This window comes from Polypterus senegalus, chromosome 8, assembly GCF_016835505.1.
Source record: "Polypterus senegalus isolate Bchr_013 chromosome 8, ASM1683550v1, whole genome shotgun sequence".
Classification (NCBI taxonomy): domain Eukaryota; kingdom Metazoa; phylum Chordata; class Cladistia; order Polypteriformes; family Polypteridae; genus Polypterus; species Polypterus senegalus.
The window spans coordinates 178,710,598-178,731,154 of record NC_053161.1 but is presented as its reverse complement, the minus strand read 5'-3'; the positions used below and the strand labels follow the sequence as shown (position 1 = coordinate 178,731,154).

The 20,557-nt window shown below is 43.9% G+C and overlaps 1 protein-coding gene across 1 annotated transcript in view; it reads right to left on the bottom strand.

Moving 5' to 3' along the window:
* Positions 1-7,432: 7,432 nt before the first annotated feature.
* The window catches only part of LOC120534731 (zinc finger protein 271-like), a 58,605-nt gene continuing 45,480 nt past the window's right edge, over positions 7,433-20,557 (bottom strand). Inside the window, exon 5 of the mRNA XM_039762315.1 lies at positions 7,433-8,947. Within this exon, the coding sequence (XP_039618249.1) occupies positions 7,974-8,947 (974 nt within the window). The 3' untranslated portion in view covers positions 7,433-7,973. The remainder of the gene's footprint in view (positions 8,948-20,557) is intronic.

Here is a 20,557-nt window from a genome sequence, read left to right as displayed (position 1 = left end):
AATGGAGTGTCTTGCTGCTGTCTGCCCGGTTGCGCTTCCTGGTCAGGCTGTAACATCACAGTGCCACACACGATAGGCACTTTTTATTGCTTCAGCACAGGGCATTCCCACTCTTTAAATGTCCGTAGGCTACCATTTCGTGTTGCTGCTCCTCGATGTTCCCGGTTCACACTAACCGCGCTGACAGCTGACCAGGGCAGATCTACTAGTACCTGAGCAGAGGCTTCACGTCAGTGGCTCGTGACAAAGGTGACATCCCATGCCAGTCCACATTTAAAAGCAGTCAGGGGCCAAGTGTTGATTTCGATGCACCCGTTAACAAAGCGAGCCCTGAACGAAATCAACTCAGGGGTCCTCATACGTCTGGTCAGAGAGTGTACCGTTTCATCAGGTCAGTTCCTTTTGCAGACAGAACTAATCGAATAATTCATAAAAGGTTTCAAACATATGTAAAATAGTAGGGACTGCGTGTTTAACACTAAATGTCTGCTCGTTTACTGAAAACAACGCAAGGAGAATGGGCTGTGACAAGGGAGCTTAGCAGACACATGGAGAACACCAGGCAGCAATGACACAAAGCGCATGAATTACCGTGACAGACATTAGGATTGAATCAGATCTCACAGCGTGGAGTGTTTCAGCGCGGATCAATTCTGTATTTTTATATATTTTTTTTATCTTTATTTCGCCTTATACAATTTCTTGTATTAGGAATTTGTTAGTTTTCGCATACCCCATTGGGCTCAGAGCACAGGGTCGCCCATTGTACAGCGTCCCTGGAGCAATTACAGGTTAAGGGTCTTGCTCCCTGCGGTGGGTTGGCACCCTGCCCAGGATTGGTTCCTGCCTTGCGCCCAGTGTTGGCTGAGATTGGCTCCAGCAGACCCCCGTGACCCTGTGTTCGGATTCATTCTCTTTTGGTATTAAATTGTACATGAAAGACGTGCAGGTTAGGTGAACTGGCGAGCCTAACTTGGCCCAAATCTGTGTTTGCCCTTCAATGGACTGGCACCCTGTCCAGGGTTTCTTCCTACTTTGTGTCTGTCCTTTGCTGGCTGGGGTGGGCTCCAGCAGACCCCCGCAACCCTGGCTTTGAAAACAATGCAGACTCCAGTGTAAGCTTAATAATGTCTACGGAAAAGGAGCAAAATATTTTGAGAATCACAAAGAGGATTTCTAAATGCAGACAGACTGTGAACTCCTTGTGTACCCGCAGTGACCTCTTCGCCTCTCCTCCTTTACTTATGCTGTAGGAGATGTGTTCATTTTTAATGTGAAACAATAAATTGGAAATAATAAGACGACTTAAGATACTTCAGTGGTAATTTACCAGTTAACATGTTAATATATACGGCGCCGCCAGAAAATATTCAAACCCGTTCACTTTTTACATACTTTGTGATGTTAGTTTTATTTTTTTATCTCATCAGATAACACTCACTACATCAGTATGTCAAAGGGAATTTTTAGAAATTAACAAAAAAGCTGGAATATTACACCTTGACTCAAGTAAAGAGACCCTTTACTCAGCACTTAGATGATTCCAGCCAGGAGTCTTCATTGGGTTTGACAGGACAGGACACTGCTGGTAGACGGCCAGTTTTCAGGTCTCTTCAGAGAGATCTGGTTGGGTTCAGGCAGGGCCATGCAAGGACATTCCCAGAGTTGACCCTTTGGGACGGGGGACCTTTGGCCCATTCGGAGGGTCCCGAGCACTCAAGAGCAGGTTTTCATTATGGATTCTCTCAGCACTTTGCGTCATTCTGTTTTCCCTCAACCCCTACAAGTCTTCCAGTCTCCAATGCTGTCACCGCCATGACTCACCATTGGAATGGCATTCTAGTGCTTGATGTCCTCCAGACGTAATTCTTAGAATGGAGGCCAAACAGTTCAATTTTGGCTTCATCAGGCCAGAGAATCTCGTTTCTCACGGTTTTGAGAGTTCTTGAAGTGCCTTTTTTTTCCAACTCCGAGTCTTTCATGTTTCACCTGGCCAGTCAGCAATTAAACTCCAATTGGCGGACTGCATGCTGAAGTAATCATTGGCCATCTGGAACTTTCTCCCATCTCCACACAGGTTCTCTGGAGGTGACCGTCAAGTTCCAGATCACCTCTCTTACCAAGACCCTTCTCCCCTGATTACTTGAGTCGTGGTTGACCCAAATGTCTCCCACTTAAGGGTTTGCAGAGGCCCTTGCACTCTTTGTGAACCTTCAGTGCTGCAGGTGTCCCCAAATCTGGGCCTTGTCACAGTCCTGTCTCTAAGCACCACAGTCGTGGTCTCTGTCAGCGATGGGAGTCTCTATACAGACAGGCGTGTGCCTTTCCAACTCCCGTACAGTCCAACGAATTGACCGTGGGTGGGCCGTAAACAGGGTGCAGAAATATTTCAACGGGACGCACCTGAGCCAAAGCAAAGGCTTAGAATACTTTTAAGTTTTTAATACATTTGCACAAATTTCAAAAATTTATTTTACTTTATCATTCTCGGGAATTGAAGTACGGAGCCCCGTAGGTGTTGGTTAAAAGCAATAACAACAAAAATTCTTTTCAGACTTTTCATTCGAATTACATAATCTTTTTTAATGAATTATTTCTCATGTTCCCCCCCCACCCATCTTATTTCAGTAGCCATTTTATTTTTCCTGATATGGAGTTTAGTGAACTAGAAGATTATAATCAGCCAATACTGTAAGGTTTTTAAATTCTTTCGGGATTCCCCTCAATGGGACGATACGCCGATGAGAGTCCCAAAGTGCGATCGCCGTGTTTGTGGAAGAGAGCTTATCGGCTGCCGGGGCAATGTGGGCTCCTAGCGGTGTAGCTGCTCGCCGTGAAGAGAAATCCACGTTGATCTCAGTCACAGTAGGAGCGCCTGCCGTCAATGGGTGATGCAAGGAATATTGTAAACTAGCCGTGTGCGCCCAACTAAGCTGCGCATGTTAAAGTTGTCTGTGAAGGGCTCCCTGTTTAAATGCGGCTGCCAGTCGTGAACTGGGCCCTTCGTCGCACAGCATTATGATTTTTTATAAGGGAAACAAAATTACAAAAGAAAACCCTTGGACATTGATTCAATAGGAATGGCCTACTGTCCGAATAGTAATTATGTGGTGGTGTAGGAGCATTTCTGCTTATGTCCATTCACAGTCTGTCTCGTTTTCACGACGCTGTCGTTTCCTCTCACGATGTCTTCTCAACCTTTCTCCAATCTCGCAGGTTGCTTTGTGGCAATCCAAAGAGTAAGGCAATATACACGGAGCAATGGTTATTAAAGGGGGACACGTTACCTACCAGACTCTTTAAAGCATAAATAGGGATCACTTCACTGACATGTGAGCAAGTCACGGTACAACTGAGGCGCGCAGCACTCGCCAGCTTCTAGCGTAACAATAATAATTTCGGAGCGTGCTGTCACGTTGTCATTCATTTTACCCGCTGTCTTTCTTTCATTCATGTTACGTAGGCACGTACCTTTAATCTTCGGCAATCTCATTCTCTAACCAGACCTCGGGAGCTAACCAGTGTAACACTGTCCAACACCCCTTTCGTTATTCCGGCACATTGTTGACATCCGTGAGTACCAACAACGTACTAAACTGGAAGGTGGTCTACGCATGTGTGGAATTCGCAGACAAACAAAGATCAAGATCTAAATGAAGATCTCTTTAGTTAATTTAAAGCACAACAATTTGTTTAGTTTGAATGTCTGTGTTTTGAGGTGTGACTGGCGTACTACAGTCTTCAGTAGTATAAGCCTGGAGGAGATTCTTAATGCAATGCCTATGTTTTAGCTGTCTCTCTACTGCCATCTAGTGCTTCTTCTAATTCATTCACGGACAAACAAAGATCAAGATCCAAATGAAGATTATATATAGAGAAGATAGAGATGCAGGGAACAGGATTACCTGGCCACGACCCTGCCTGACTGCTGTGCCCATGTATAGCAGAGTGGGAGATCCCGCTACAATAACGTGCTGGTCCTGTTTCACCCTGAATAAAGTACTGAGACTCAGCCTCGTGTTTTGGGGTGTAAGACAGGGACTCACACGTCACAATACTATCACTCTATTCTATGCATTACCGACTAGATTTGAAACTTGCTTTTCCTTCTATTAACGTTTCCAGCGCTGCCTCCAGAATATCGCGTTCTCAAGAGAAAATCCCATTCTCGTAACTTCGCCCGTTTCGGGACTCCTCAAAACAACTGCTGTGGTCTTCCAAATAGTTCCTCATCTGATTTTTTAACAGTGCACTGAGCCGTTTGCCAGGAAAACCGTATGGGCCTCGGTAATAAGAACTGGACTGCAAGAGGGCAAAATAAAAATAATCTGTGTGAATGAATCTGGGGCTCCGTACAACTGAAACAAGAGTTAGGGGAAAAGATACAAATAATCAGTTTAAAAATATGTTGGAATGGACTAATAATTCTTCTGAACAGAATTTATTTGCATGACACCTACAGGGCTCCATAATTGAGTGAGAAAATAAAATGAACATAACAAAAAGGTGTAAAATGTGAAGGGCTCTGCAGACTTTCTGAATGTACTGTATATACAGTATGGCGTGGATCTGGGGGCCCTGACCGGTGTGGAAGAATCATTTTTGGGTAACATGGCATTCATCTTTAAGAATTAGCATAAAGGGTTAGTAAATGCGGGAAACAAGATAAAGGTCAAGGGAACAATAAAATGTACACCGAAATGTAAGAATTGGTTTAGGTAAAATACTGAGATGGTAAATCAAGAATGTACCAGAAGAAAGGCTGATGTAACATACAAAATGTACTGAAGGAGGACTAAGAAATCAGCACATGTCCTGTAAACAACAAGAATGGAGGATTGTTATATGTACAGAAATTACAAAGGTGGTGGTGCAACTCAAAGGTGTGAGAAGAACCAGAATATAACAGACTTTTATACACGTCATTTGGGTGTAAACCACTACGGTGGGCTGGCACCCTGCCCGGGGTTTGTTTCCTGCCTTGCTCCCTGTGTTGGCTGGGATTGGCTCCAGCTGACCCCCGTGACCCTGTAGTTAGGATATAGTGAGTTGGATAATGGATGGGTGTAAGCCAATGAACCAACCAGAGTAAAATGTGTGCACTGATTGACGCTGTATGTAAATTCAGTAGCGTATAAAATGAACCTCTATTCTATTTCTCTGATCATTCTGACCAGGCAGTAACGGACTGCTTTTGATGAACGCTCCATCCAAGGCATTTTACTGAGCAGTTATTAAAGATACAATGAATGGCTTTTGCCCTGTGTTGGCTGGAATTGGCTCCAGCAGACCCCCGTGACCCTATTCGGATTCAGCGGGTTAGACAATGGATGGATGGATGAATGGCTTTTGCCTCGCAGTAAAGAGACCTGCGGGTTCGCTTCCCGGGTCCTCCCTGTGTGGAGTTTGCATGTTCTCCCCGTGTCGGCGTGGGTTTCCTCCCACAGTCCAAAGACATGCAGGTTAGGTGCATTGGCGATCCTAAATTGTCCCTGGTGTGTGGGACCTGTGGTAAGCTGGCGCCCTGCCCAGGGTTTGTGTCCTACCTTGCGCCCTGTGCTGGCTGGGATTGGCTCCAGCAGACCACCATGACCCTGTAGTTAGGATACAGCAGGGTGGATAATGGATGGATGGCTTTTCTCCTGCCTAATAACTGACTTGTCCTGTTAGAGGATGTTTCTTTCTTTAGTAAGATGTTAAATTTCAACCACAGCGGTGTACGAGTTTCCAGCTGTCAACAGCTGAGGGTTTTGAGAGGCAAGTCGGCCCGCACCTCCCCAGGCGTTTAAGCAGGACCACCTCGTTACGGGCAGCGCAATAAACTTAAACTCCCACTCAGCAGCATGAGCAAGAAGTTCCTGGTTACTTGTGTAAGGGAGCTGCTGCAATATAAGGTGCCTGACGCCTCCAAAGTCTCAAGACGTGGTCAAATGGAGTTCATTTCTGTTGATGCTACTTATAGTTTTATTTAGATTTTGAATCAACTTAATGTACAGGTGCATTTCAATAAATTAGAATATCCTGAAAAAGTTAATTTATTTCAGTAATTCATTACACACAGAGTGATACATTTCAAGCGTTTATTTCTTTGCATTTTGCTGATTATGGCCTACAGGTAATGAAAACCCAAAATTCAGTATCTAACAAAAATTAGAATATTGTGACAAAGTTCAAGACTCCTGGTGTCCCACTTCACTCAGCTAATGAACCCAAAACACCTGCAAAGGGGTCCCGAGCCTTGAAATGGTCTCTCCGTCTGGTTCAGTAGGCCCACACGCACCGACTGTCGACTTGACAGTTGTGCAGACGACAGTCACCGACACCCTCACTCCACAAGGAGGGGATTCCACAAAAGGTCCCTGCTAAAGAAGATGGCTGTTCACAGAGTGCTGTGTCCAAGCAGATAAATGGAAAGTGGAGTGGAAGGAAAAGGTGCACAAGTAACAGGGATAAGCGCAGCCTTGCCAGGAGTGTGAAGAATTTGGGGGAGATTAACAAGGAGTGGACTGCGGGTGTAGTCAGTGCTTCAAGAGCCCGCCACACACAGACTTGTGTATCCGTGACGTGGCCTACAAATGTGACAGCATTTCTGGGGTCGAACCACTCCTGAACCAGAGACGACGTCAAAAGCATCTCAGCTGGGCTAAGGAGAAAATGGACTGGACTGTTAACAGCTCAGTGGTCCAAAGTCCTGTATTCACATGGAAGTCGATTTTGCATTTCATTTGGAAATCAAGTGAAGAGTGGAGAGGCACATAATCCAAGGTGCTTGAGGGTCTGGTGTGAAGTTTCCACTGTCAGTGATGATTTGGGGAGCCAGGTCATCTGCTGGTGTTGGTCCACTGTGTTTTATCAAGTCAGTCCAAAGCCAGTGCAGCCGTCTACCAGGAAACTTTAGAGCGCTTCATGCTTCCCTCTGCTGACAAGCTTTATGGAGATGCCAATTTCATTTTCCAGTAGGACTTGGCACCTGCCCACACTGCCAGAAGTCCCAATACCTGGCGTGTATCACTGTGCTTGATTGGCCAGCAAACTCGCCTGACCTAAACCCCATAGAGAATCTATGAGGAAGAAGAAGATGAGAGACACCATAGCCAACAATGAAGCAAAGCATCCTGGGCTTCCATAACAGCTCAGCAGTGCCACAGGCTGATCACCTCCATGCCAAGCTGCATTGATGCAGTAATTCATGCAGAAGGATCCCCAACCAAGTACTGTGTGCCTACATGGACAGATTTTTCAGTAGGCCAACATTTCTGTATCAAAAATATTTTTAATTGGTCTTATGTAATATTCGAATTTTCTTAGATACTGAATTTTGGGTTTCCTGTAGGCCATAATCAGGAAAATGAAAAGAAACGCATGAAATGTATTCTACAGATTCATTACACACAGAGTGACATACGAGTTTCACTTTTTGAATTGAATTACTGAAATTAATTAACTTTTCCATGATATTCTAATTTATTGAGATGCACCTGTAGTTTCAACTGCAAGGGAGGATAATCTAAATGAGAGAAACTAACTTACTCATGCTGGATAAGATGTGTCAAAGACCTTGTGAAGATTCTTCCCTATGGTAGAACTTGCCTAAGCTCAACTGACTGACACACAAATGACTTTCCATTTACTCTCAGAAGACGTGCAGCAGCCTGACATCGCTCTTACAAAGACTCCACGTTCGCAGCTAACAGACGCCTCTTCCCTGCCCCAGTCGGTGTCAGAAGCTGGTCATCCTGGTGACCGAGTATTACTGAAGGTTTACTAAAGAACGAACGCTTCTCACCCCAAAGCGCAAGGGCCAATCCCAGGGGCTGCTGATACCCTCAACCCTACTAGAGCTTCCAAGTTCATCCTACATGAGAGGAGATGCTTAGCGGTTTAATTCAGATTACTTCCCAGTTGAACAGAGGGGTCCGGTGGCTGCGCAGACTGCTACTGATGGTGTATCACTTGCCACATTCAGCACCTCACTAAGGATTGTCCCCGCAGTGATTTCTGATGTGAGACCGAAGACTGTTCCTGAAACAGAAACGTTCACCACATTTCGAGCAGCAGTACCGTTTCTCCCCCTTGTGCAGTTTTGAATGCGTCTGAAGATTGCTTCTTCTGGTGAACCTCTTTCCACAGTCGGGGCAGCAGTATGGTTTCTCTCCAGTGTGAAGCCTCACGTGCATCTGAAGGTCGCTGCTTCTGGAGAATCGTTTCCCACACTCCGAACAGGGATACGGTCTTTCTCCAGTGTGGAACCGTTTGTGGACCTGAAGGCTGCTGTTGGAGGCGTATCGTTTGCCACATTGAGCACAGCAATATGGCTTCTCCCCCGTGTGAATTCTCAAGTGTTTATTCAGGCTGCTCGTCTGCGAAAACTGCCTGCCGCACTGAGAGCAGCAATACGGCTTCTCTCCAGTGTGAACTCTCGCGTGGGTCTGAAGGTGGCTCCTTCGTGAAAATCGGTTGTCACATTCAACGCAGGCGTATGGCTTCTCCCCAGAGTGAGTTCTCATGTGGCTGTTCAGGGTGCTCCTAAGAGTGAATCTTTTGCCACACTGAGCACAGCAATGTCGCTTCTCTGGAGCGTGAATTTTTACGTGGCTGTAAAAACTGCTCCTCACAGAGAAGATCTTTCCACAGTCAGAACAGCAGAATGTCTTCTGTTTGGAATGACTCCGCTTGTATTTAGCTTTAGGTTTGCTTTTCGAGGTTTTCCTGCTCTCGTGGCAGACCGCCGAACTTGCAGATTTTGTATCGTGCGCCTGTGGCTGAGTCTTGATTGCGTCGATCTGTGTTAACTTCACAAATGGCAGGAAACTGTGTGGCAATGAGGCCGGTAGCAAAACCTCCAATCCAGATGCTAGAGTTTTCACAGTTTCATTTTCCTCTGGGATACGCTGAACAGAGCTCTGAGGAGATGAAGATGGGGAGGAGGTGCCGTTTTCTAATAGATCTGGAAAAAAAATACATAAATTGCACAGTTTTGTGTAAGTACAACAATCAGAAAGGAAACAAAAATGACAAGAATTCATCATGTAACGTACAACAGCATATTGATGAAGTAAAGCCGGCTGTGACACTGCTGCATCACCATCATCTGAATGGATAGGAGTAACATACACTGCCGGTCAAACGTTTTAGAGCATGTTTTTCTTCAAATTTAATCAGTTGAAATGCAGTGAATGACCTAAAATGGTGAAAAGGTAACCAGCAAACTAGCTAAGGTTTAAATTGAAAGTTTAGGTTAGCAAAACTGAAACAAAGAAGTTTCAAAATATTACAAAGAGGCCTTCCATCAGGAAACAACTAATAGATTACAACCTACAGACACAAACAATTTGCACAGGTGTCCCAACTTCTGTCGATTACTTAAAAACCCTTCTGCATGTCTTAATGCAGACTGTGTAACTACACCCCCTCTGAAGTATTGCTTGGAACAAATAAACAAATGTAATTAAAAAAAATAAGTGAAGGAATCATTAAGTGTACACAATTTCATTTAGATGGCACTCTGTTGCCCTTTAATCCACTACTCAACCGCTTACGGTAATCCCTTGTATTTTTTTTTTTATCTACCATATATACTCATGTATAAGTCGGGTCTTGAAGCCCAAAAAAAAAAATCCATCATAAAAATCAGACCCCATTCAAAAATACAACACTTAAATTCCTTGTAACTACAAATCTGTTCTGTCTTTGTTCAGAAAACCATTCTGTAATAGGATTTCCCAGTGTTGGCCATGAGGCAATGCCAGTTCACAGAGCACAATTTGGCACTTTTTAGGCATTTTTCTTAATACATCTTCTTGCCTCCTCCAACCTCGCATCAGTTTCTCAGACACAGCGAATTTTGCTGCAGCAATGCAGATACCAATTTGTTTTGCTGCTTCAATGACTTTTCATTTAAAACAAGTTTCATATTTTCTTCTGATTGAACGCTCCATCGTAGATAAGGGATGCTCTTACGATAAAGGTGTATGAGGGTGTGAGCTATAAAAACACAAATCAGCGTAAACATCACTTCAGAATAGTTTGGGTATTACTATGTGGTCACGTAGGCACAATACATAGAAAACAAAAGGAGTCTCTTGGACCAATGGCGTGAGTTTTCTGCCTTCAACTTATATGATCGACATTACAAATTATATGGTAAAATCATGCCCCGACTTATCCACGGGAGAACTTACACATGAGTATATATGATATTTCTTGGGATATTTCTTTATATTTTAAACTGTTCAGTCAATTTTTCCAATATTGGGCATAGCCAGGTTGAAGCCTGCTGATAGATTTTGGGGGCAAGCTGGTCCGGAGTGAGTCTCTTCTGGGTTGACCAGTGACTATCCTGCTTTATGGTTAATTTTGGAAGTCTCGCACCATTTTTGTCACATTTGCACACAACAGTATTTTTGTTTGTGAGGCAACCGAGTAAAATCGTGCAAGAAGGGCCACAGTCATGGAGGTGACAAACAATCCAATGGTCACTATAATAGAGCGGCAGAAGTCTTTCCTGAAATGGGAGAACCAGTCAGAGGGACAAGCACCTCAGCAGAATTCTGTCAGTCAGGTGTGAAAGGTGAAGAGACTTTGACAGAAGCCACTCGTGAGTAAAAGGCATACGACAGCCTGCTTAGACTCCAAACATGGGGGATGGAGGGGGTGCATGTGCGCTGCTGTTGGTACAACTTAAAATACAGGGTGGCCCACGAAAAACTGTCCTGCCTCCACCGAGATGACTGCCAGTATTATCGTAATATTTCTCTCTACTTACATTTTACCTAGGAGTAAGTGTACTCACCAGATTCGTTATCGGGTTGACCTACTGTTGCACCTTAAGAGTAACACACGCATACATAGATACACACAGAAACTCAACAGTGCCCTGTTAATGACAAACTCATAGCTGGTTAACCTCTGGCATTTTAAACCACACAAGTGTTTTAGGAATAACACAGCCTGTCCCTCTCTTGGCATTTCAAGAGCCTTACTTATTATCGGCACGAACAACATACAATGTTTAAAAGACATAGCAGTCCTAAATATTACTTTGTGTCTCCAAGAATATATTCAGACATACAAAGACACATCATCCTTGACTATAGTCCATTTATCAGCCAAGAATGCCTTATTTTACGTCCTGTTCCCTACTATTGGGTGGAGCTCTCACCCTCAGCTTTAATAAACCTCACGGCACAAAGCGTATGGCAAACCTCCGGCTGCACCAGGTGCTCAAATAAATCTAACTTATTACTTTAATCACTCTAGACATGAAGACAAAGCATATAAAGTTTAAAAGCAGTGTGATATTTATTACAGGAATAATAATCTATACTAATAAAAGGCAAAGCCCTCACTGACTGACTGACTCACTCACTCACTGACTCACTCATCACTAATTCTCCAACTTCCTGTGTAGGTAGAAGGCTGAAATTTGGCAGGCTCATTCCTTACAGCTTCCTTACAAAAGTTGGGCAGGTGTCATTTCGAAATTCTACGCTTAATGGTCATAACTGGAAGCGATTTTTCTCCATTTACTGTAATGGAGTTGAGCGCGAAAGCTGTGGGGGAGGAGTTTCGTGTGACATCATCGCGCCTCCCACGTAATCACGTGAACTGACTTTTAAACGCAGTACGTAGAAAACCAGAAAGAGCTCCAAAACGTGTTAAAGAAAACATGCATTATATAATTGAGAAGGCAACGAAACAATAAAAAGCGAGCGAATGACATATATACAACCATATTCATGAGTGATGCTACTTCGGAAACAAAGCACGGTGTAAACATAAAATTTTAATTAAGTTCATAGACAGGCTGCCGCTGCCGTGCATGCCCACGGGTAATGCGGGATACATGTTTTATGAGAGGACACAGGATATAAACGAGAGTTGTATATTGTTGTTATTAATGGTCCGGGGATATGAAGCGCTGGTAACACAAACTACAGATCCCATAATGCAGCGCTTCAGCTGCCTTGCCGAACACTTACCGCGTTAATCAAGTCTAGCTTATGATGCTGCAAGTTATTGCGAAGCTAGCCCACACGATGCCAAAAAGAAAAGTTGATTCTGAAAATAGAGCCCTTAAAAACCGATGGGAGGCTGAGTATATGTTTACCGACATTGCCGGTAAACACGTGTGTCTCATTTGTGGAACTAATGTGGCTGTAATTACAGAATTTAATCTAAGACGGCACTATGAGACAAAACATCACGATAACTTGAAAGACCTGAATGCAATGCAGAAGATATAGAAAGCAGAAGAGTTAAAGAAGAATCCAGCTAGGGTTACCACTTTTAATACAAAAAAATAAGGGACGCACACTTTGCAGACACTACTTAAAAGACTCGCCTGGACAGTTAAAAAGACCAATCAAACTAACGATGACATCAAGTATTACCCAATCAAAAGTAGGAAAGGAGGCATCTTCATAAAATGCGTGTGAGAAGATTTGCATGAGACGCTGCTTTAAAAAAAAAAAGATAAAAAAAAATAATACAGAACAAAACCCGCCCCGTATTGATTCAAAACGGGACGCGCAATTTCATTCTAAAATACGGGACGATTCCATTATTTTAAAGGGCAGTGGCAACCCTAAATCCAGCAGACGTTTTACTCGTGCAAAATCACAAAGTGATTTCAAGTGAAGCTGCTTTTATGGGAGACACAAATGCACCAGTGCAACTTGCCCCACTTTCCCTGCTGCCAAGTAATGTTGAACCAAGTCGGAACTCATGACAATGACAAAACAATTACGTTATCAATCATGTTACATTATTATTAAAATGTTTCCTTTTCTTTTTACTTCTCTGCTGCCAAGCGTGGGTATTTTGCTATATTTTATATATATATATATATATATATATATATATATATATATATATATATATATATATATATATATATATATATATATATGACAACAACACTCATGTCAATGACAAAACAATTACATTAACAATCATGTTACGTTTTTAAAATTTTTCCTTTTCTTTTTCATAACTTCTTTTATACACTACTTCTCCGCTGCAAAGCGCGGGTATTCTGCTAGTACCAAATAGAACATAGAATAATAGAAAATAGGACTGATAGTACAAGGATGGATGGATGGATAGATAGATAGAGATAGATAGATAGATCTATCTATCTTCTTTAGAAAAAGCTTACGAAAAAGATGACAAGGATGAATGTTGCAGTCGGCTTGTCATCTTAGCACTTGTCGTTGGTCATGAGATGCTTTTCTGACGATCAGATGGAAACGGCTGCATGTAGCCGTCACTCGGTTCTCTTCTCCCGAGATCTTCATCCCTCCTTCTCTCCAATGTTGCTCTTCAGACGAGGCATATTTATTATAAAATTCTACCAGGGTTTCACAACACATGATTGTTGCATGCACCTGATTGTCTAGTTGTTAATATGATGTATGAATTTTGCTCAAACTCTTTAATCTATCTTTTCACAAATTAATAAAGTTTTTTAATGTAGCCTCAGGTATTGGCAAGTCTTCCTTTCCCAGGCTGTAAAACCAATATGGCAAGATGTTGTGAACAGCCGTTATGAAAGTGAGGTATAAGAGAAGAGGATATGCATATGTTATTATAATGCCTACACAAGTGTCCTGCATCTGAATTCATCTTGTTGGGATTGAGCAAAATATAGTGGAAATATAAACCAAAATGTTCAGATTTCGTACCCCACAACACTGCATTATGAGGTGAAGAGAAAAATGATGAAATGTGGTCCTCCCATTTACAGAAGATGCTGAAAGTGATCTCCTTGGGAGTCAATACATCTCTGTGCCCATTTCAGCGTGTTCATGTGCACTCTATCCGGCGGGAGATGAGATGGGAGTCACCTCAGTGGAGGTGGGCCACCCTGTATAAGTGGTATTGTGCAATGGGGAGAGGGGATGCAACAGAAACTAGTGCAGACATGTGGATTACCATCTGGCAGAAGGCGCGTGCTGGGGCTTATAGGAGGAAACCTTCAGCACACACACACACCATGTGTTGTTGTGGACAAAGTGCAATCTCACCTAAAACCACATGTACCGCATTTTCTTCTCCACAAATTTGGATAGAAGTGTCACTGCCTCGCTGGTTTACAGCTTTTGTCTAAGAGTGCAGTTGTGGCCAAAAGTTTTGGGAATGACACAAATGTTAAATTTCCACAAAGTTTGCTGCCTCAGTTTTACTGATAGCAATTTGCATCTACTCTAGAATGTTATGCAGTGTGATCAGATTAATTGCAATGAATTGCAAAGTAACTCTTTGCTATGAAAATGAACTTAATCTAAAAAATAAACCATTTCCACTGCATGTAAGCCCTGCCACAAAAGGACCTGCCAACGTCATTTTAGTGATCCTCTCGTTAACACGGGTTAGAGTGTCAATGAGGACAAAGCTGGAGATCACTCTATCATGCTGAATGAACTTACAATAGCACACTGGATGCTTTAAAAAGAGGCTGGTGCTTGAAATCCGTGTACTCCCTCCGTTAGCCATGGTTAGCACATGTGCAGTCTTCACTGCTTAGCACAAAAAGCGCTTCAGAGGCAAGGACTAGTAAGATTGCACCTTAATCAACCATTCATCGGAACATCAGAGAGAGAGAGAGAGAGAGAGAGAGAGAGAGAGAGAGAGAGAGAGAGAGAGAGAGAGAGAGAGAGAGAGAGAGAGAGAGAGAGAGAGAGAGAGAGAGAGAGAGAGAGAGAGAGAGAGAGAGGTTCAGTTGTTGTGAAGAAGGCGTCCAAAAAAGTCCAGCAGGCGCCAGGAGCGTCTCCTAAAGTTGATTCCTGGCTCGGGATCGGGGCACCACCAGGGCACAGCTTGCTCAGGAATAGCAGGGCAGCAGGGAGGTGGGAATGAAGCAAAGACTTTTGGAGGGTGGTCTGGTGGGTGTCAAGAAGGTCAGGAAAGAAGTCAAGAAAAACATGCTGGGGTCAAGCCATTGTCTCCGATGAATCCCCTTTCTGATTGTTTGGGGCATCCGGAAAAAATAAAAGGTGAGCGGCGCTACCATCAGTCCAGCGTCAGGTCAACAGTAAAGCATCCTAAGACCATTCATCTCAGTTTGGAGACCAACAATGAACAATCCTGCATGATGGAGCACTGGGTCACAAGGTAAGTAGTTCGGGGAACAAAACATTGAAATTTGGGGTCCCTGGCCAGGAAACTCCCCATTGAGAACTTGTGGTCAATCCTCAAGAGGTGGGGGGACAAACAAAAATCCACCAATTCTGACAAACTCCAAGCACTGATTATGCAAGAATGGGCTGCCATCAGTCAGGATTTGGCCCAGAAGTTGATTGACAGCCTGCCAGGGTGAATTTCAGAGGTCTTGAAAAAGAAAGTTTCCTCTCACAGTCCAAAGACATGCAGGTTAGGTGCATTGGCGATTCTGAATTGTCACCAGTGTGTGCTTGGTGTGAGCTCTGTGGTGGGCTGGCACCCTGCCCGGTGTTTGTTTCCTGGGATTGGCTCCAGTGGACCCCCATGACCCTGTCTTTAGGATATAGTGGGTTGGATAATGGATGGATGGATGAAAAAGAACGAAGGGCCAACACTGCCAATATGGACCCTGTGCATAAACTTCATGTCATTGTCAATAAAAGCCTTTGCAACTAATGAAATACTTGTAATTCTACTTCAGAATACCAGAGAAACATCTGACAAAAAGATCTAAAAACACTGAAGCAGCAAACTTTGTGAAAAGTAACACTTGGGTCCTTCTTCAAACGTTTGGCCACGACTGTATGTCTTCTTGCCTCATCTTTGGTTTTGATCAGCCAGGCTGAATTTTCAAATGACGGTTTTCCTCGTTTGTTATACCCAGGCAACCTCTGGTACCTTGGCTAGTACGTAATACAGACAATCCCAATACAAAGATGAGGAGCCAGCGTAACACTAACAACAGTACAGATGATAAACTGGTAAAGTGTTCTTCTGAAACCAATCAATAAAAGACTCACTGGTTTCTCCCAAGTGCCTCTTTATCCAGAGCTCTTTTTCTGTCTTCTAAATGCTTTACTTCATACCAAGATGGGACAAACAGACCTGATAATAATGGCAGGCCCGAGTGGTGTGGGTTTGGACTTTCACATGCTTACTCCAAACTGGTTTTCAAAGTCTTTCATTGCATGACGCCAAATGGTGAAATATATGAAACAATGAATCCTCAGACATTAATGACCTCCCTTCAAAAGTAGGTCTGAACCTCAACTCAGGAAGCCACAAGTAAAACTCTCTATTGAGCTTTTGACTGCTTTCTTTTTATAGATTCTCCCCATTGTTTCTTCAAAGCACCCGCTTTTAAAATACGCAACAAGAAAGTTCCCCAGCACAGCACAAGTCACTTCTACTTTTCGAAGGGTATTCACCTATTTACACCCCCTCACTGCTTATAATATTGTAATTCGGAAACACAAACATGGAAGCACCACAAAGCTGGCCAGGAATGTCAGTTGACTGCCCAACAAAGGCTCATCCCAACCGCTACCTGCAGGCTGTGGCCTACAAAGGACTAAAAATTGAAATCTGGTTGTAACAGTTCAATTTATTTATAGAGCACATTTAATACAACATCTGTAGCAACACTGTAGCCAAAGTGCTTTACACAGCACATACAATAAGCATAAAATAAAAACTAAATAGAATAAAATACAATAAAATATAAATCATACCAAGTGTAAATTGAAACAAACCACTGGCTAAGATGGTAGAACTACCAGCATTACCGAAGATCATGGAAATCTAGAGAACAGAAATGTGTCTTCAGTCTCGTTTTAAACAGTTCAATTGAAGGGGACTCCTTAATGTAGTAAGGTCAAGAATTCTACAGACAAGGTGCAGCAGCTGTCCCCCTTAGTTTTGCACTTAGTACGAGGGACCACAAGAGACAACTGAGCAGTAAGTCAAAGCTCTCTGGGTGGCTGGTGTAAAACACACAATTCAGATAGGTAGGTGGGAGCAAACCCACAACCCAGCCACAGGGGATGCACAAACCTGTCTGTTTCTTCGTGCCGGTCCCAAGCCAGGATAAATGGTGAGGGTTACGTCAGGAAGGGCATCCGGTATAAAATTTTGCCAAATCAATATGCAGACAGCGATACAAATTTCCATACCGGATCAGTCGAGCCCTGGGTTAACAACGACCGCCACCAGTACTGTTAGCTAACTGGGTGCTGGCGGAAATTGGGCTACTGTTGGCCTAAGAAGGTGAAGCGGGGAGAGACGTCTCCAGAGGCAGGAGGTGAGAAGGAAAGTAAAGAGTGAAACTGAGGGTAGGAACGTTGAATGATGGCAGTATGACTGGTAAGGGGAGAGGGTTAGCAGATATGATGAAGAGAGGGAAGGTTGATATATTGTACGTGCAAGAGACTAAATGGAAGGGGAGTAGGGCCAGGTGGATCAGAGGTGGATTCAAATCGTTCTATCATGGTATGGATGGGAGAAGAAATGGAGTAGGGATTATTCTGAAGGAACAGCATGTCAAGATTGTTTTGGAGGTAAAAGGAGTGTCAGGCAGAGCAATGATTATGAAGCTGGAAATTGGAGGTTGGGTGTGCAGTGGGGGAGAAAGAAGATTTCTCTAGTGAGCTGGATGAAGTGATGAACAAAGGGAAAGAAAGTGATGATTGGAGCAGATTACAATGGACATGTTAGGTATGGTGTCACGGAGAGGTATGAAGAAGGTCAGAGGATAGTGGATTTTGCCAAAAGGATGGGCATGGCTGTGGTGATTACGTATTTTAAAAAGGGGGAGGAACATAGGGTTATGTACAAGAGTGATGGAAGATGCACACAGGTAGATTACATCCTATGCAGAAGAGTTGATCTGAAGGAGATTGAAGACTGCAAAGTGGTGGCAGGGAAAAGTGTAGTTAAGCAGTATAGGATGGTGGTCTGTAGGATGATGTTGGAAATCAAGAAGAGGAAGAGAGTGAAGGCAGAGCCAAGGAATAAATGGTGGAAGTTGAAAAAGGAAGACTGCAAGGTTGAGTTTAGGGAGAAGGTGAGACAGGCACTGGGTGGCAGTGTAGAGTTACCAGACAGCTGGGAAACTACAGGGGATGTAGTAAGGGTGACAGCAAGAAGGGTGCTTGGTATGACATCTGGACAGAGGAAGGAGGAAAAGGAAACCTGGTGGTAGAATGAGGAAATACAAGAGCGTATAAAGAGGAAGAGGATGGCAAAGAAGAAGTGGGATAATCAGAGAGATGTAGAAAGTAGACAAGAGTACAAGGAGATAAGGCACAAGGTAAAGAGAGAGGTGGCAAAGGCTAAAGAAAAGGCGTATGATGAGTTGTATGAAAGGTTGGACACTAAGGAGGGAGAAAAGGACGTGTACAGATTGGCTAGACACGAGGGACCGAGCTGGGTAAGATGTGCAGCAGGTTAGGGTGATAAAGGATAAAGATGGAAACGTACTCACAAGTGAGGAGAGTGTGTTGAGCAGATGGAAAGAGTACTTTGAGAGGCTGATGAATGAAGAGAATGAGAGAGAGAGAGGTTGGATGATGTGGAGATAGTGATTCAGGAACTGCAACGGATCAGCAAGGAGGAAGCAAGGACAGCTATGAAGAGGATGAAAAATGGAAAGCTCACTGGTCCAGATGACATACCTATGGAAGCATGGAGGTGTTTAGGAGAGATGGCAGTGGAGTTTTTAACCAGATTGTTTAATGGGATCATGGAAAGTGAGAGGATACCTGAGGAGTGGAGAAGAAGTGTACTGTTGCCGATATTTAAGAATAAGGGGGATGTCCAGGACTCCAGTAACTACAGGAGGATAAAATTTATGAGCCACAGCATGAAGTTATGGGAAAGAGTAGTGGAAGCTCAATTAAGAAGTGAGGTGGTGATTAGTGTGCAGCAGTATGGTTTCATGTCAAGAAAGAGCACCACAGATGTGATGTTTGCTCTCAGGATGTTGATGGAGAAGTTTAGAGAAGGCCTGAAGGAGTTGCATTGCGTCTTTGTGGACCTGGAGAAAGCATATGACAGGGTGCCTTGACAGGAGTTGTGGTATTATATGAGGAAGTCGGGAGTGGCAGAGAAGTACGTAAGAGTTGTACAGGATATGTACGAGGGAAGTGTGACAGTGGTGAGGTCTGCGGTAGGAGTGACGGAGGTGGGATTACATCAGGGATCGGCTCCAAGCCCTTTCTTATTTGCAATGATGATGGACAGGTTGACAGACGAGATTAGACAGGAGACCCCGTGGACAATGATGGTTGCTGATGACATTGTGATCTGTAGCGATAGTAGGGAGCAGGTTGAGGAGACCCTGGAGAGGTGGAGATAGGCTCTAGAAAGGAGTGGAATGAAGGTCAGTAGGGAACAAGACAGAATACGTGTGTGAATGAGGTGGGAGGTCAGTGCAATGGTGAGGATGCAGGGAGTAGAGTTGGCAAAGGTGGATTAGTTTAAATACTTGGGATCAACAGTACAGAGTAATGGGGATTGTGGAAGAGAGGTGAAAAAGAGAGTGCAGGCAGGGTGGAATGGGTGGAGAAGAGTGTCAGGAGAAATTTGTGACAGACGGGTATCAGCAAGAGTGAAAGAGAAGGTCTACAGGATGGTAGTGAGACCTGCTATGTTATACAGGGTGGAGACGGCACTGACCAGAAAGCAGGAGACAGAGCTGGAGGTGGCCGAGTTAAGCACTGGGCTTGACAAGGATAGACAGGATTAGAAATGAGGACATTAGAGGTCAGCTCAAGTTGGACAGTTGGAAGACAAAGTCAGAGAGGCAAGATTGTGTTGATTTGGACAAGTACAGAGGAGAGAAGCTGGGTATATTGGGAGAAGGATGTTAAGGATAGAGCTGCCAGGGAAGAAGAAAAGAGGAAGGCCTAAGAGAAGGTTTATGGAAGATGATCTGCTGTGGCGGTCCCTAGTGGGAACAGCCAAAAGAAGAAGAAGAAGAAGGCTGGAGCAAACCTGTGTAAAGATTTAAAAACCAACAACAAAATTTTAAAGTCAATTCCGAAACTAACTGGCAGCCAGAGTAGAGACACTAAAATTGAAAAACCGAATCAAACTTTCATGCCCCAACCAAAAAACAAGCAGCAGCATTCTGAACCAACTGCAACCCAGAGTACGACGAGTTACAGTAATCAAGCCGAGAACAGAGAAAAACAGGAGTAACTTTCTTAAGATCCATAGGAGATAAAAAAAAGGAATTATTCTTGGCTAAAAGAGGCTGGAAAAAGCAACACTTGACCACAGAATGAATCTGTTTTTCTCTTCTGACTGTCAAAAATAACCCCAAGATTCTGAACCTGAGTCCATGAAAGAGCCATCCATCCATCCATTTTCCAACCCGCTGAATCCGAACACAGGGTCACGGGGGTCTGCTGGGGCCAATCCCAGCCAACACAGGGCACAAGGCAGGAACCAATCCCGGGCTGGGTGCCAACCCACCTCAGCACACACACAAACACACCCACACACCAAGCACACACTAGGGCCAATTCAGAATCGCCAGTCCACCTAACCTGCATGTCTTTGGACTGTGGGAAGAAACCGGAGCGCCCGGAGGAAACCCACGCAGACACCGGGA